Source organism: Malus domestica, chromosome 15 (assembly GCF_042453785.1).
Source record: "Malus domestica chromosome 15, GDT2T_hap1".
Taxonomy (NCBI): Eukaryota; Viridiplantae; Streptophyta; class Magnoliopsida; order Rosales; family Rosaceae; genus Malus; species Malus domestica.
Genome location: NC_091675.1, coordinates 20,884,864 through 20,901,717, shown reverse-complemented (window position 1 = coordinate 20,901,717; position 16,854 = coordinate 20,884,864). Strand labels below are relative to the sequence as shown.

Below are 16,854 nucleotides of genomic sequence, written 5' to 3'. Positions count from 1 at the left end.
GTCCGCTAAACAAAATTTACAAACTAAATGATGTGTCACTAATATAAAATAAACACATTTATCAATGCTTAAGTAATAGTCCAATCATCAATTTTCATGTTATTTAATTTATAAAATTTTATCTACAAGTTTAGTCGCCTAACATTACTCTTAAGTGAAAAACAAAGACCATAACATAAGGAAAGTCTTACATATAGCGGGTCGCGTTCCTTTCTTGCAAAAAGTTAAGTTTCGTGTCACGTGTGGCACAATGGATCAGGTGATCGAGCAGTTTGGATGCCAAAATGTAACAAAATATGAAGTTTGGGTTGGATAATAATTGGATCACACATCGGTCATACAACGAAATAATATCCAATTAATATATGGGAGTTTCCACCCCTAGTATCACTGAGACATTTTTTTTTTATAAACCCAACACTTATTAATAGGTGGTTTTGTTCTTTTTAAAAAATAGGACAAATGGTGACAAACTACGGTTATACACCTCTTACTAATAGGTAGTTAATTTAAAACAATATCAATAATGTTGATGGTGGACCTACCTGGCCTATCAAGTTTATCAGTTTGAATGTTTAATTGTAAAAAAGATTTTAGTTCATATGGTAATTGCACAAAAACTGAAAGTGCAGGTGCCATTTATGACATTCTCCCAAATAACAAAAGTGAGAAACCTTATTGGGCCGGCCAATTGAAACGACATGTCGTCTCTGACACTATCACCGGGTTCCTGACAGTATTCGTAACCCCTATCCAACTCTCTCTGACGCATAAAAACCGAGGAGCGCGAATACAATCTCACCTATGGCGTCGTCGTTGTCGTCACCCCTGTCCTCGATCCTGAACCAGCCCCACTGCGCTCTGCGTCTCAAGCTCCAGAGGCCGTGCCGCTTCACTCTGAGGTTCCTCAATTGGGGACCGGAGAAGTCCAGTTTCCAATGCTACCACCACCGCCAGCAGCTGCCGCCTCAGCCGCAAAGGAGGAGTCTTGGCCGCAGTATCTCCAGAAGCTTCTCGAATTTCAGCACCAACGCTTCTCTCTCCGGCCAGTCCGGTAGCCCCAGCCTCCGCCACTTCGTCGCTCAAGCTGCTCTCGCCGGTGCTGAAGCCCAGCCTCAGTGAGTCCACAGTTCACGCCCACACACAGTGGCTTTCAATGCTTTTGTTAGTTTTTGAGGAATTTATGCAATGATTCGAATTGGGTTGTCTTAGAAAGGCTTAAAGTAATGATCTTTGATGTACAATCTGCTGCACAAAAGCAGCTTTTTTAAACATCCAAAATTAGCTGGCTGTGGAGTTATAGGAGATACAAGTTCAAGTTGAAATTTTTATGTGAGCAATGCTAGTGCATTTGGTCCAAAATGTTACTGTGGTGTTTTGCCATGTTTGTAGGAGAAATTGTCCGGATAGTTCATAGAGGAAAGTTGATCAATGTCTTTCGACGTTCTTGCACCCGAATTATATGTCGTGCACACTGTATCTCATGCTCAGCTTTTGTTTTTATGTTTATTTTTTTATATTTTTTTATTTTTATGTATAGGAATGTGAATGAGACTGCTACTGAAGTTGCTCCAATAGGTCGTATCTATCACGAGACTTATGGGTGTCAAATGAATATTAATGACATGGAGATCGTTCTGTCTATTATGAAGAATGCTGGGTATAGTGAAGTCGTTGATGTTCCTGAGAAAGCAGAGGTTATTTTTATTAACACCTGCGCTATCAGGGACAATGCAGAACAGAAGGTGTGGCATCGGCTTAATTATTTTTGGTTTCTTAAGAGGGAATGGAAGGACAATGTTAAAATAGGGAGGTCGCAGTCCAAATGTCCTCCAAAAGTTGTAGTTTTGGGATGTATGGCGGAGAGGTTAAAGGACAAGATACTTGATTCAGACAAAATGGTTGATGTGGTTTGTGGGCCTGATGCGTACAGAGACTTGCCGAGATTATTAGAAGATGTAGACTATGGTCAAAAAGGAATCAATACTCTTCTTTCGCTGGAAGAGACTTATGCTGATATTAGTCCAGTTCGAATCTCCAAAAATTCAATTACTGCTTTTGTTTCTGTTATGAGGGGTTGCAACAATATGTGCTCATTTTGCGTTGTTCCTTTCACAAGAGGCAGAGAGCGCTCACGTCCTGTGGAATCTATTGTGAGGGAGGTGGGAGAGCTTTGGGAAGAAGGCGTGAAAGAGGTAACACTGCTAGGACAGAATGTAAACAGCTACAATGATGCCTCTGAGAATGAAAAAGAAGTGGAAACCGGAAATAATTGGAGATACAGCGAAGGCTTTTCCAGCATGTGCAAGGTGAAAAAAGTTGGTTCGCGTTTTGCTGATCTCTTGGATCGACTGTCCACAGAATATCCAGAGATGAGATTCCGATACACATCCCCACACCCTAAAGATTTCCCTGATGAGTTGCTGTATTTAATGCGAGACAGACCTAATATATGTAAAAGTATTCATTTGCCTGCACAAACTGGGAGTAGCACAGTGCTAGAAAGGATGCGTCGTGGCTATACCCGCGAGGCATACTTAGATCTTGTGCAGAAGATACGGAGAATTATTCCAGATGTGGGCATCAGCAGTGATTTCATATGTGGTAAATGTTCTTATCAATGTTTTATATATTTTGGTAATCTTGCTTACTAAACTTGCAATCAACTTTCGGTGAGAAGAAACTTTCAGCTTCTGTTTCCTTTGTCTACTATATTTCTGTATGTGTGATTTGTGGTGCCCAGTGGAAATCTTTTACAAGGTAATAGAAGTGAGTTCTTGAAAGGAGGGCTTTACTTGCAACATCTAGTTTCTTTCTTTAAAGGTTGTTATGAGATATCGGAATTTTATGACCAACTTCGATTTTTTACTTTGGACGCTACCAGCACATGAGATCAGTTAATTGATCCTTCAGGCTCAGCTTGGACTTGTGCATGCCTTTTTCTTTCCCTTTTGATGTTTAACTGTGGGTTCATGTTTGTTTAAACTAAATTTCAGAGTTCTCGGCCACTTCTTGTATCCAGATTTGGGGAATCCTACTGGCAAACCTGTTATTACGTTTGTCCTATTTTCATGTGGATTGTTTTCTAGTTTTCTCAAGATTATGCTACTTGCCTTTTTTGTAAAATGGTTACTGTCTAACTCGGGAATTGCATCGTATTCTCACTTTTTTTCAATGTCCTTACATAATTTTATTATAGACTTTCAGTTTTTTATCTAGATTTTATAAAGCTGAACTTAAAAGCAGAATTGTTGTTTCTTGTTAATTTTCCACATGTATTCACTAGCATGCCTCTCCCAGACCCTGCGTAAAGCTGGAGCCTTGTGCACTGGGTACGACCTTTATTCACTAGCATGCCTTCTTTGCCCAAGATTGTTTTTATGCATGTTCTTATGGTTACCAGATGATTGTAAGCTGCAATATCTCATTTTTCTTTCAGCATATGCATTGTTTCCCCGTCTAACATGTATGTCTCTTGTTACAGGGTTTTGTGGGGAAACAGAGGAGGACCATGAAGACACACTTAGTCTTGTAAAGGCTGTTGGTTACGACATGGCTTACATGTTTGCATATAGCATGAGGGAGAAAACCCATGCAAATAGAAACTACGATGATGATGTTCCAGAGGATGTGAAGCAGAGGAGGCTGACTGAACTTATCGAGGCTTTCCGTAAGAGCACAGGTCAGTGTTACGACTCACAGGTGGGAACTACCCAGCTTGTCTTAGTAGAAGGACCTAATAAGAGAGCTCCAGATACAGAACTCATGGGCAAAAGTGATAGAGGTCATAGAGTTTCTTTTGCTAACGTGCCGTTAGCACATCGAGATGCTGATTCAAATGAGGAAAGGAATCCCGTAGTGGGGGATTACGTTGAAGTTCGTATATTGAAATCTACAAGAGCATCACTATTTGGAGAGGCTGTTGCAATAAGTAAATTGAGCTTGTTTTACAACAATGTGGATGAAGAAGTCGTTGCCGCCTGTGGAAGTAGAAGTTGAACCGAGCTTTTTATGGATGTCCCAGGTTTACTTTTTTACACAGCATATCCCTACGGATTAGTTCATTCATGTTTTGTCGATGGTGACCTTGGAGCTGCTTCTTGTGTGAGAGTTGAGAATTTGTGGATGCTGGTAAAACAAGGATCGGTTTCAAATTGGCGTTTCGTCTCCCTCTTTGAGAGTATGGCTTCGACATTCTCGCTGACAAGTGAAAACCTCAAACTTCAAGAAGGTTTAGGGTGCTGTGCAACTGTTTGCATTGATGCATGTTTTCGTTGATACAACGATCTGATGAAAATACATGCATTTTGGTATTTATGAAATTGAGAAAATTGTAGCAATGGTCCTTCAACTTTAACTAAATTGGGGCAATGGTATTTCGATTAAAAATTCATGATCATAGGTCCCTTAACTCATTAAAACATGCAAGTATGGTCCTTTTTGTTAACTCTTTCAGAATTCTGTTAAAATGAGTTATGTTGGAATGATCATTGCTACAATTGAGTTAAAGTTGAGGGATCATTGCTACAATTTTTCTCATTTAATTTTCTATATTTGCTCACAATTCAACCTCATGTGCATGGCACGTAACTCATTTTAATGAAAGTTTTAACGGAATTGAAGAAAATGACTATAGTTGCACGTTTTATAGAGTTAAGGATCAATCATCATGAGTTTTTAGTTGAATAACCATTATTTCAATTGGGTTAAAGTTGATGGAATGTAACAATTTCTTTTTATGAAATTGAGTAATGTTATTCATACCATGTTTTTGTCACATTTTCATACCACCTTAGATGACATTTGATGTGGACAGTCATATCATTTGAATTAATCATATTTTTAAATTTAGTTCATTATTTAATAAACTAATAATTAAGAAAAAAATTAGTTAATTAAATGATGACTATGGTATATGAGGAGTCTTTCTCATTCCTTTTCTTGGGTTTTAAAAAATTTTCAAATGATGTGGATGTTCACATCAAATGCCACCTAAGGTGGTATAGAAATGTGGTATAAAAACATGGCATGAATAGCATTACTCTATGAAATTTGAATCTCTTCAAATATGATAGAAACCAACTTACAACATAAATGCCATTGTAGCGGCATTCGTGTGGCAAGAAGTTCTCAAATAGGCTTTCCATTTGTTTTCATGAATGTGTGAATTCAGCAGGACCGTTATACATTGCATCATTATTCATAATAGATCATTTCTCTCGATGGTTTTTTAGTCAAAATAGTCTTTGAGATTTGCATAATCCTTCACTTTGGTCTCTAAGATTTGAAATCAATAGAAGTGGTCTCTAAGATTGTCCATCATCAATCATTTTGGTCATTTCCCAAAAAATTATGTTAAATGAGGATCAAAATGACAAAAATACCCTCAATTTAACAAACAATAGGCTAAAATGATTTGACAAAAAATTAAGGGTTTTTTTGTCATTTACTCTTATTTAATGAAGATTTTTCATGGATAAACCAAAATGATTGATGATGGACAATCTAGGGATCACTTCTATTGATTTCAAATCTCATATACCAAAGTGAAGAATTATGCAAATCTTAAGGACCGTTTTGGCTAAAAAGCCTTTCTCGATTTATGCAAACAAAAGGGATCATAAAATTTTATAAGAGGCATCTGTTAAAGTGCTCTCAAGTGCTTTTCTAAGGATGATGATCCTCTCTAGATACTCTTTGTGGGAATCCTAGGGATCCTCACATTATGGTCGTTTATCATACATCGTGCAGTCAATTTCGTTAGGTACTATTTATGTTAATTTTAAATAAATAAATTTAAAATAATTTCTGACCGCACGATATACTATAAACGGTTAGAATACAAGAATCATTAAGATCTCACAACTTGAATTTGGATGGGATCCAAATCTCTTTTCTAAGTAGCATTTGGATTTTTTTTTATAAAGGTTGACATGCTTCTAATAAAAGCTCTTATAGCACAAGTGCTTCCTGCAATAGCAAAATCTTAAACGATTACACTTTTTAACTTGTGGTGCCCTTTCATATCTCTGTTAAACTCTGACACTTCCTTTTGACCCAAAGCAAGGTTCTAAATGACGCTAGGCGCTAGTCGGATGGCGGGTTGAGGCCTATCACCTAGGCGGTTAGGCAGGGCTTAGGCAGACTAGGCGGATTTAAATAAATCTATTCTATTTCGTGTAAATAAGTGTTTGCTTATACTTAAAATATGGGGTTAATCTATGTTTATTACCCTCATATTTCATGGTTTTCAACATTTAGTACATCAAGTTTTTTTCATCCCAGAGTCATACCTAAAGTGTAAATTTTGGGACAGTCTCATACATCCGTTAGTCAAACTGTTAAGTCTCTCATTAACTGTGACGTGGCGCCCATGTGGACAATGACTGGGTGCCACGTGGATTTTTTTTTTAAGAGAAGGGGTTCAAAAAAAAATTTCCTGGCCAAAATTTTTTTCCCACAACCATGTACCTTACATTTTTTCCCACCAAAAAATTTTGAAAAAAAAAGTCAAATTAAATAGGGAAAAAATCAATTCCAAAAAAACTTTGAAAATTAAAAATCTGGAATTGCAGTTCACCGGACTTGTTGGGTCCTCGAGGGGTCTTCGATCTCGCCTTCGTCCCAGTCATCAAAGCTGGTGAAGGAAGGTTAAGAAGGTTTGTTGATGGGGAATTCGAATCGAGAATTTAGTTGGGATCCGGTTCATATATGGAGGACTAGGGGAGGGAGATGGGTCGGGTTGGGAGGTGGTGGTGAGGGGCTGGTATTGCCGACATCGAGACTAGAGAGCAATGGATTTTGCTCAGCACCAAACTCTCCCTTCGTCTCTTTGTTCTTCTTCATTGCTTCGGTCCTGCCCTCTGCTGCTTCACCAGTCTTTTCCTTTCGCATCAATTGATAACAAATGGAGCATCATGTCCCTTTTCAGTGCCCATTCCCCGATCCAACCTTCACTGGTCGTCACTGCTCTTCACTCCTCACCATTCCCTTTCTGGAGTCGCCTTCCCTGTTTGGTTACTAAGAAAATGCCTAAGAAAGATGGTGGGTTGATGGGGTGTCGGGACGGGAGAACAAAGAGATGGTGGCACTCAGCAACTCCTCGAAAATCTGAGGGGGCTAGAAGGACTATAAACGGCAGAGCAATGGGTTTTGCTCAGTGCCGAACCCTCCCTCCCTTTGACTTTGACTTCTTCGGTATGTGAGTTCGAAGCCGATTTCCTCCCTTCTCTCTTTTGAAAAAGACTTCGACTTCGATTTCCTCAGCAGCATCGTGGCCTGCTTTTGCTGCTCTACGAATTCGAAGTCTTTTTGTGTTTTCATTATGTGTTTGACGAAATTGAAGTCTAATTCAAACGGGTCGGAAAGATTTTGGGGATTATGGATTTCATGCTAGGTTTGCTCAATTTTTTTGAAAACTCAAAAGATTTTGGGAGTTAGGGTTTTTGCAAAGGGTGGAGGAGAGAGAATGGAGGGGTGGTGAAGAGGTTGGAGGAGAGGGAGATGGGTCGGGTATAAAGGGTTTGGTGGGCGTAGAAGAAAGAAGGGTGGAAGGGGTTGGATGGGAGCCTGGGGGGTGGCGATGGGGTTGGATTAGAAGGTGGATGGTGATGAGGGTTGATTGCAAAAGTGTGGCTGGGGAATTAAAATGGTGGGCACGGGTGAGGATTATGGGGAAGACGAAGGGGATTTGGGTTTTTTTTTTTTTTTTTTGTTATACTTTTCTTTAAATAATTATTTTTTTTTAATTTTTAATTTCCACGTGGACCCTTTAATGACATGTGGCGTCCAATCATTGTCTACATGGACACCACGTCATCAGTTAACAGGAGACTTAACAGCCAGACTAACAAATGTATGAAGTGTCCCAAAATTAACACTATATGTATGACTCTAGGATGAAAAAAAACTTCATACCAAATGTTGAAAACCACGAAACTTGAGGGTAGTAAACTGAGATTAACACTAAAATATATATAATTTAATCATAAACTACAAAATAAAATGACATATATATTATGAAGTATTGAGACATAATGAAAACATAAGGAACAATGATATAATGTGTGTTCATTTAAGTATGCAACAAGTCTCTTACAATTTATTGAAAAAAAAATAAAATGCAAAATGAAAGTTATCTATTTTCTGTTTAAGTGAGTCGTGACCTATGCGAGTCTAGGTAGGTTAGGCGGGTGCCTAGGCGTTCTAGGCGAGCACTTTAGCAGGTCTAGGCGTATTTTCTTAATTTTTAAACGCCTAGGCATTAATCGGAGCGATAGCCAGTTGCCTAGCGCCTAGGCGGCACTAGGCGGAGATTTTTAGAACAGTGACCTAAAGCCCCCAACAGTAAATGATGTACAAATCAATCACTTGTGAAAGTAGTTAGAAAATAATGTGATCCAGACTTTCGAGAAATATTCTCATGCAGTCAATGACTCTACATTATTTAAATTCACAACAAACTATTAAAATTATGCATTGATTGTAAAAAAAAATTCTGTTATGTGAAACTTAGTCCAATCGTGTGATACATGTTCATGATGATCATAATCAATATTGAATATGGTAACAGGTGACATCGAAGTGTCATGAATCTTCTATATATAAAGAGAATACAAAAGGTGAACAGTGATTTGGTGTCACCAAGCTTCAATAAAAAAAGGGAACTTTAATGAAAAGCTCCCGGTACTGTTCACTTTAACGAAAAACTACATTTTTACACTAAAAAATCAATCATGGTACTATTCACTTTACCCTTTATTTTGTCCTTATCGTTAAAACTCAAAGTTCTCAAGCCCTTTTCATTAGTTTTCCTATAAAAAAAATTGGATAAAAATGTCCCCAAGACAAAAACCTTCAAAGGCATCCTAAAATAATGCATCAAATAAGGCAGGGGCATTTTCATCATTTTAACAGTGTTTTTTTAATAATTAATTTTTTGGTATATTTCTTTTTTTTTTAAATAATAACTAGCAGATGAGCACACACTATGTGTGTGTAAACAACCGCCCACCTCCTTCCACGTTCTCCTCAAGCACAACCGCTTCAGTTCATTCAAGTTATCCAAAAAAACATCATGATTTCACTTATGTGTATGAAAAAAATGATGGTGGGACAATTTCTCTTAATAAGTGCATATTTTTTATCTTATGTAAATATTTCGATATAAAATTACTATTTTGCCCCTCTTATGTAAATATTGTGTATAAAAAATGAGGGCAAAATAGGAAAAAAGGGGGAAAAGTTCAAAATATACAAAATTACTATTTTACCCTCCTTATGTCAACATTGTGTATTCAAAAGTGAGGGCAAAATTAGAAAAAATGGGGGCAAAAAGTTGACAAGCCATCTTCTCTTAATAGAATATATTAGTACCTCACAATAGGCTAACAATAATGTGATTCAATTTTTCTATTTTTAAACACGTTTAAAACATCTTAAGAGACGTGTAATACAGGTTATAAAAAAATGATATTTCGCACACAGATAATAATGTAATTAAATTAGTTGTCAATTTTTTTTTTGTAACAAATGATATTATCTACACTACACTAAGGTAGAGAAGGGTGAGTTTAACCTTACAATAGACTAGCAATAATGTGATTCAATTAGTTGTTTATTAAATATTATTTTCTCTATTTTTAATCACGTTCAAAACATCTTAAGAGAAGTGTAATGCCAATAAAAAAAATGTCTTTCGCACGCGGATAATAATGTGATCAAATTAGTTGTCAAATGATTGTTTTAATAAACGATATTATCTATACTAAGAAATAGGGGGTTAACTTAGCCTCACAATGGGTTAGAAATAATGTGATTCAATCAATTTCTTATTAAATATTATTTTCTCTATTCCTAAACCCTAAATTCTATATAGACCAATTTTATTATGTGAATTCAACTACTTTAATTAGTTTATGAGAGGTTTCTTCTAGCATGATCTAAGATTATTCATTTACTTCAAATATTTGACTTTCCTTTTGTCAATTTACCCGTATAAATACATTTAAAACGTGTAAGTCGCACGTGCATGAAGGCTAGTCATGATAATACAAGCAACAAATAAAGGAGTAAGATTTTCTGCCCTCCAAGTCTCCCTCCCCTTCTATTTGAATGGTTATGGTTAAGCCACATCAACATTTTGTGTTAATTTTTTAATAGTCAGAAGAAGACAAAAAACAATACGTGAGAGGAAGGAAGGAAATGATATGAGAAAATGAGGAAAAAGAATCCTACTTCGCAAATAAAAGGGGTGATGACTTACTTATGAGTGGCACTAACCTTTCAGAGTGCACCACCCCCACACTCATCTTTTCACTAATTGCATTCACATGCTGCCAACCCTAAACCACTCATTCTTTTGGCACTCATTCAATTTTTTTTTTTTTTTTGGAAAGTGGGATCCAAAAGGATCGCCAACGATGAGCTTTTATTAAAACAAACACACACTTACAAACAAAACAAAGACCCAATTTACTCCTAGAAACAAACAAAGAATGGGCTTAAAGACAAAGAAAACACATAAAACCCAACAACAATGAAGACCAAACAAAAACGAACATCCGAGAAACATCCATTGTGCTATCCACCGTCGATCTGAGAAGCAGCCAGCCATCCAATCCTTTGTCCACCGCCGATCATCACATCCACAGCGCCACCTGCACATAGCCATCAACAAGAGATAGTCGGCGTGAGAGAAGCCAACCATTGAAAAGAAGCTTTGGGAAAATCTCGAGCAACACAGCCGCAAACGGCAGACAACAAGGAGAACGTGATGGTGTGGGAAACACCCGAGCCGGATACAACACCAGAACTTTACACACGAACTCTACAGAAACCATGGTTGAAAAATAAAGCACGGAAGGGCCATGAAAAGGGATATCCACGGGGGTTGAGGGATGGGAAAAACCATAGAGGAAAAGGAGAAGAACCATCAGCAGATGGAAGGGGAGATGAAAGAAAAAACAAAAGCAAAAAAACTAAGGAAAATGAGAAAGGCCATCAGCAGATGGAAGGGGAGAAGAAAGAAAAAGAAAATACAAAAAACCACCCACCGATCCCAACCGCAACTAAGATCAGCGGCACCAAACGGAAGCACGATTGGGAAATCACTCACACAATATGGTGAGAAGCACCCTCAAACAGAGGGAAGAACTCTCACAGGGAGAGAAAAGAGGCTCTTTGGGACAACTTGTTTTTCACGTCAAACGTCAAATTTTAGATTAGTCCCCATTCATTTTATTTTGCCATCATTTTTTTTTAATTTTCAAAACAGCCAACTTTTTAGTATGTCCCTAAATTTAAAGCGCTAATCATACATTTTTTTGTTATTTTTCATATATCTTTGTTAATTTGTATTCATTAATTTTCTTCAAGTCATTCGATTTGATAATCGAAAATTAAGAAAGTTTTGTGAGAAGTAAAAATAAGTTTGGATAGGACCACCCATATTTAATTGTTGTGAGCAAACATTAACAACATACTGAAAATTATCATTTCAATAATTGCAATTAGAAAATACTCGTTCTAAATTTCATTTAAAACTTATGAGTGTGTGACAACAATATTTTATTTGATACAACGATATACATCAACATTAAAGGGCTGATAAATAAAATAATTGTAAATTCTTAATTTTTGAAATTCGAATTGAAGATATTTTATTTTATTTAAAAAAATTATATTATCTACATTAATAAAGAGAGGATGAGTTTAGCCTTACAATAAAGTAGCGATAGTGAGGTTTAAATTTACCTTTAGAAAGAATTAAACCTAAAATCTCTCACTTACGATTGAAAAAATACCACTAATTTATAGTATTAAGTGGCTAAGACATCTTACTTCTAAATAAAGAAAGAAACAACCCATTAACAATTCTCATGCTATAAACATGAGGTTGATGAAGATGATTCGACCCATTTTTTCTAGGTAATTTTAACGAAACATTTCTGGTATTGTTCATTTTTAACGAAAAATCACACTTTTACATTTTTTCGATACTATTTACTGCACCTTTATTTATCTTTTTTCATAAAAACTTTTTTTTTTTAACTTTTTGTTAATTTTTTTATTTTCTAAATGCGTGTTTACGCACTACCATTGTTAATTGTTATTGTCTTTTTTTATGTTGAATTTTTTTTGGTCAAAATAATAGCATTGTTACTGATGTATAATCGACTAGACACCTGTCTGTCCGCACTGAGTAGTCAGTACTCAATTGTCATCACCCTTGTCCTTGCCTTCTCTTTTTTTCTTTTCTTTCACATAATTTATTTCATACCAGTCAACATGTTTGGCAACTTTAAAATGAATTGCCAAATGCGAATGATATCAAACTTTGGGATATCTGCCCTACAATCTCAAATGAATCAGCGATATTTAAAGAAAACAAATCAGATACGAATATATAGGTGCCCTTAAAATCATGAAGTATTGTAGCAACACCAGAGAATTAAATTTATAAATAAAATTTACAAATTAAATAATATTTTATCATTAAAAATGAGTACGTTTATCAACGTTTAAATAATAATCAAATCATCAACTTTATGCGAAAGGTAATGCTAAGAAGATAAAATTTACAAATTAAATAGGAAAGTGTTATTGACACTTCAAAAATCTCATTCTACATTCCTCACAAGTGTATTTTTATTTCCAAATATAGAAAGTTTGGAATGTATAATAAGATTTTTGGAGTGCTAATAATAATTCTCATTAAATAATATGTTACCATTAGAAATAAGCACGTTTATCAACGTTTAAGTAATAATCAAACCATTAACTTCTATATCATTCAGTTTATAAAATTTTATTTACAAATTTAGTTCTCATAGCTTTACTTTCATATAAAACATAAAGACTACTATACTTTATGGGATGAATTCTAACTAGAATATGTAAAGAGATTTCCCAACTTAACTCAGATAAAATATTGAAACAAAATTATAAACATCCAAAGTGTTTTTTTTTTTTTTTTTGAAAAAAGCTTATTCACTTTTATTACAAACTAAACCATACACATAAGCAAACCCAAAGAACACAAATAAACAAGCAAAACACATGCCCAAAAAACAAATTACAAAGGGCCAACCAGAAGTTGAAGCCTAAAACGCACAAAAGACCACAAACACAAGAAAGTTCTACACCAGGCACCGCCGATCTCGATCCAACCAAGTCCTTGTCCACATCCAAGCATCGCCAGAGTAATTGCAGCATCTCACCTCGAAGAACGTCCTGAGCACAACCGTAAAGAAAGGATAGCCAACAAGTGGTAAGAAGAAGCCAACTATCAGGATGAAGTTCGTGGCAACCCACGAACAGGGCCGGCCCAGGCCCAGTGCAGGAGGGGCAATCGTCCAGGGCCCAAAAAAATTAGGGGCACCAAAATTATTAGGGTGGTATATTTACATATGTTTTTATAAGAGTATAAATTTATAAAATTTGATTCAAAGACAAATAAATTTAACTAGAAGCGGTGGTTTGTCATTTGAAAATAATAAGGAGGTCTTGGGTTCAAAACACCATGTGTGCTTATTTACTTTCCTTTTTTTACAATTTTTTTTTATAAGAGTATAAATTTAGAAAATTTGGTTAAAGGATCAAAAAGTTTAATTGGAAACAATGATTTTTGTTGTTTAAAATTAACAAGTGGTCCTAAGTTCGAAATGCTATGTGCATGTTTATTCTTTTCAATTTTTACAAATTTTTGTTTGGTTGGTAATTTATTTTTTGTTACTATCTAGTAGCTATGTGGGTTGTTATTTTTAAATATTCGTTTTAATTCAAGTCTAATCTTCAACAAAGAATAATACGTAGACCAAATTTGCAAATTATATGACGTGTCATCAAAATGTTTAATTTAGTACCCATTCATTAATAATACATATTAGTTAAAGATTCGAAAACATCATTATTTTTTAGTCCAGTATTGACAAGTTTAGTAAATAAGAAAAAAACACCTCACGATTTATTCAAAAACACATTCAAAGTTCAAATGGAAAACAAAACTCATCATCTATCTACTTGTAAGCCCGCAGTTTTTTTGTTTCCCTCTCTCAATACAAAATAAATTAGTCTTTCTGTGTTTCTAAATTATTGAGTTTGAAGTGTTTTTCTAAGTATAATTTTTTCGATGTCTTATGTGTGAAAATAAATAATTTTCTTACATGAAGTTAGGGCATTTTTTTTTACGTCGCCCCGGGCCTCAAAAATCTCTGGACCGGCCCTGTCCACGAACAACACTACTAGAAAAGGCAAAGACAGTGAAAAGGTGGTGGTGTTGAACACCCGAGCCAGTGGGACCCCTAGAACTCTACACACCATCTCGAAGTACCGCAACAAATCATGGTTTTGAAGCGGCTGCAGATCGGAGCCGAGATGAACAAGGAGGAACGCCACTGGGGGTAGGAAGAAATGGCCAGATTGGAAAGGAGAGTAGGGGAGAAAAGGGAGAAGCATCGGAAGAAGCAAAAAAGAAAAGAAGAAGAAGAAGTAGAGAACAAAGAGGAACTGGCAGAGAAGGGAAAAGGAGGAGGAAGGGAAAAGGGGCGACTGACTTCAGCCGAAGGCAGAGTCCACGTCGGAGAAGGTGGGCAAGAGGAAGACCCTCACCAAAACAGGGGGGGGGGGAGAAGCTCTCACAGAAGGAGAGAAAAAAAGTGTGTTTGGCTGTTTGTTTGTTAAAAAACATCCAAAGTTACATTATTAAATTTCATCTAAATTTGCGATAATAGCTTAATTAATTAAAAGCCCTTTATTTTGTTGAGGTTCTATGACTAAATCTTCTGTATTCATTAAAATAACATTAACAAAGCACGAGTTCCACATTTCTCCCTCTAACCATCTGCCTCAAAGAACACGTCTTTGCACTAACGAATAATGATCAGGATATGATTTGAATTAGTAGACAAATAGTAATTCATTTGGTACTTTAGGTCACACGAGTAATAAGATTAGTAATCAAATCTCATAAACTTAGTGGAGTGATAACGTAACATAAACATTATGAGATTTAAATTACATCATTCGTGTGGAGCTCTGAATATGTCGATGTTATGTTATCACTCAACTAGTTATATGAGATTTGAATTACTCATATTTTGTATTCAAGATATAATTTTATGAGATTTGAATTATTAATTTATTATGCAAGTGAACACATGTTTTGACTCTTTTAACAACTACTTTTATGAGATTTTGAACTACTAATTTCTTTGAAAAAAGTGAAGACTGATTGCCACATAAACCAAAGAATATATGATCATCAAAGAGCTATAGTTTTAGTTCTGATTTTTTCCGTATTTTAAATTAGCTTAAAGTAATTCAATACTAGTCTAAAAACCATTCTAAACTCCCTATTACTCTTATTTGTCTTATGTTTGTCCCCATTATTGGTTTCTAAGTCCAAAAGAAAAAATGAGAATTACTTTTGTACTCCCATTATTTCTCTTATCTAACATATCCTCCTTTTCTTATTCTCTTTAAATTAAATAAATCAATGAATAAAAGTAATGATAGAGATACATGTATGACCAGAAAAAGAAGAGTGAAAAACATTTCCAAAAAATAAAAATGAAAAAGCATGATAGGGAGATTATTTGCTAGTCCATTTCATATAAAATGATAGGGAAATTAGTCCTGTATCCCTTTCTCCATTTGGGCACGTTTGTTTGACAGGATTAAGAAGGATTGGACTGGACTAGACTATAGTCCTTTGTTTGGTGTGCATCCGGATTAGCTTTAATGAGCTTAACCCGGACTCGCTTGGATTAACTACCTCCTTAGCCGTTCTTAACGAGCAACCCCAATTTCGGCCGGATTCGTAAGCCCTCTTCTGATAGAGAGAAAATTGCGAGAGTCAGTCGTCCAAGACCCAACGTCGCTCGTCCTGCTCGTCGCACATCGTTCCCTCCTTGCCCTGCTCCATCTTCTTCCTCTCTTCCACAACCATTTTCAAACCCACATCCCGCAAAATTCAAAACAAAACAAAAAATATGCAGTCGTTCCATTTTTCAAATTCAGATCCAACCTACAAAATAGAACGCAGAAAACCGAACCCAGAAACCATAAAACACAAAAAAAAAAAAAAAAAAAATCTGCAGTGGGTATAAGCTTAAATCGACGATGGGATTGACTGAAGGCAAACCGAACCCAGAAAACATGAAACTCCTTGATTGCAGACCTTCTCCATCTCCCACTTTCGAGCCAATCGCACATGCAACCCGCTCCCAACTCCTAAATTTTCAATCTCTTTCTTGCTTCGTTCCTCTCTTTCTTGCTTTGTCGTTTGAACGAAGAACAAAAGAAGAAGATGGAGATGAAGAGGAAGAGGGACGAAGAAAAAAAGGGAGAGGGACGAAGTAAAATTAGGAAGAAAACAGAGGGAGATGGGCAGAGAAAAGGCAGAAAGAGAGGATGAACGGAATTGGGAATGGAAGGACTTCTAGAATGAGAAATAAGGCAGATTTAATAATAAAATATTACTAAATATTTATTAAATAATGTAAAATATTAATAAATATGAATTAAATAATATAATATTAGAATTTGTTATTAGTCTGTTCCTTAGTCCTGACACTGCACCAAACGCTTCACTAAACTAGTCCAGCTTAGTCTAGTCTAAGCCAGTCCAGTTTAGTCCCTGTAGCTAGTCCAGTCCGAAATAGTCCGGTGCAACAAACGCACCCTTTAAGTACTAAAATCCACTGTAAAATCCTTTGTGAGATTTTAAATTACAATTGGTCATATATCCTCACTCTATAAGATTATAAATATTTAAGGGGAAAAAACCAAATGGAAAGCGTGGGACTTGGTGCACCCAATAAAGATAAAAATATGACCACCTCATTAATGACT

The 16,854-nt window shown here is 35.9% G+C and overlaps 1 protein-coding gene and 1 long non-coding RNA gene across 2 annotated transcripts; one reads left to right on the top strand and one right to left on the bottom strand.

The window, feature by feature from the left end:
- The first annotated feature begins 717 nt into the window (after positions 1–717).
- LOC103401098 (CDK5RAP1-like protein) lies at positions 718–4,553 on the top strand. Its single transcript, XM_008339807.4, has 3 exons — positions 718–1,118; positions 1,541–2,604; positions 3,485–4,553. Exons 1-3 carry the CDS (start codon positions 805–807, stop codon positions 3,997–3,999), a joined length of 1,893 nt encoding a protein of 630 aa, XP_008338029.3. The 5' UTR covers positions 718–804; the 3' UTR covers positions 4,000–4,553.
- Positions 4,554–10,209: 5,656 nt separating this feature from the next.
- LOC114821813 (uncharacterized) lies at positions 10,210–11,263 on the bottom strand. The gene is made up of 2 exons (XR_003769634.2): positions 11,055–11,263; positions 10,210–10,658 (listed from the first exon to the last, which is right to left on the bottom strand). It is a non-coding gene; the product is annotated as an uncharacterized lncRNA (long non-coding RNA).
- Positions 11,264–16,854: the final 5,591 nt, after the last annotated feature.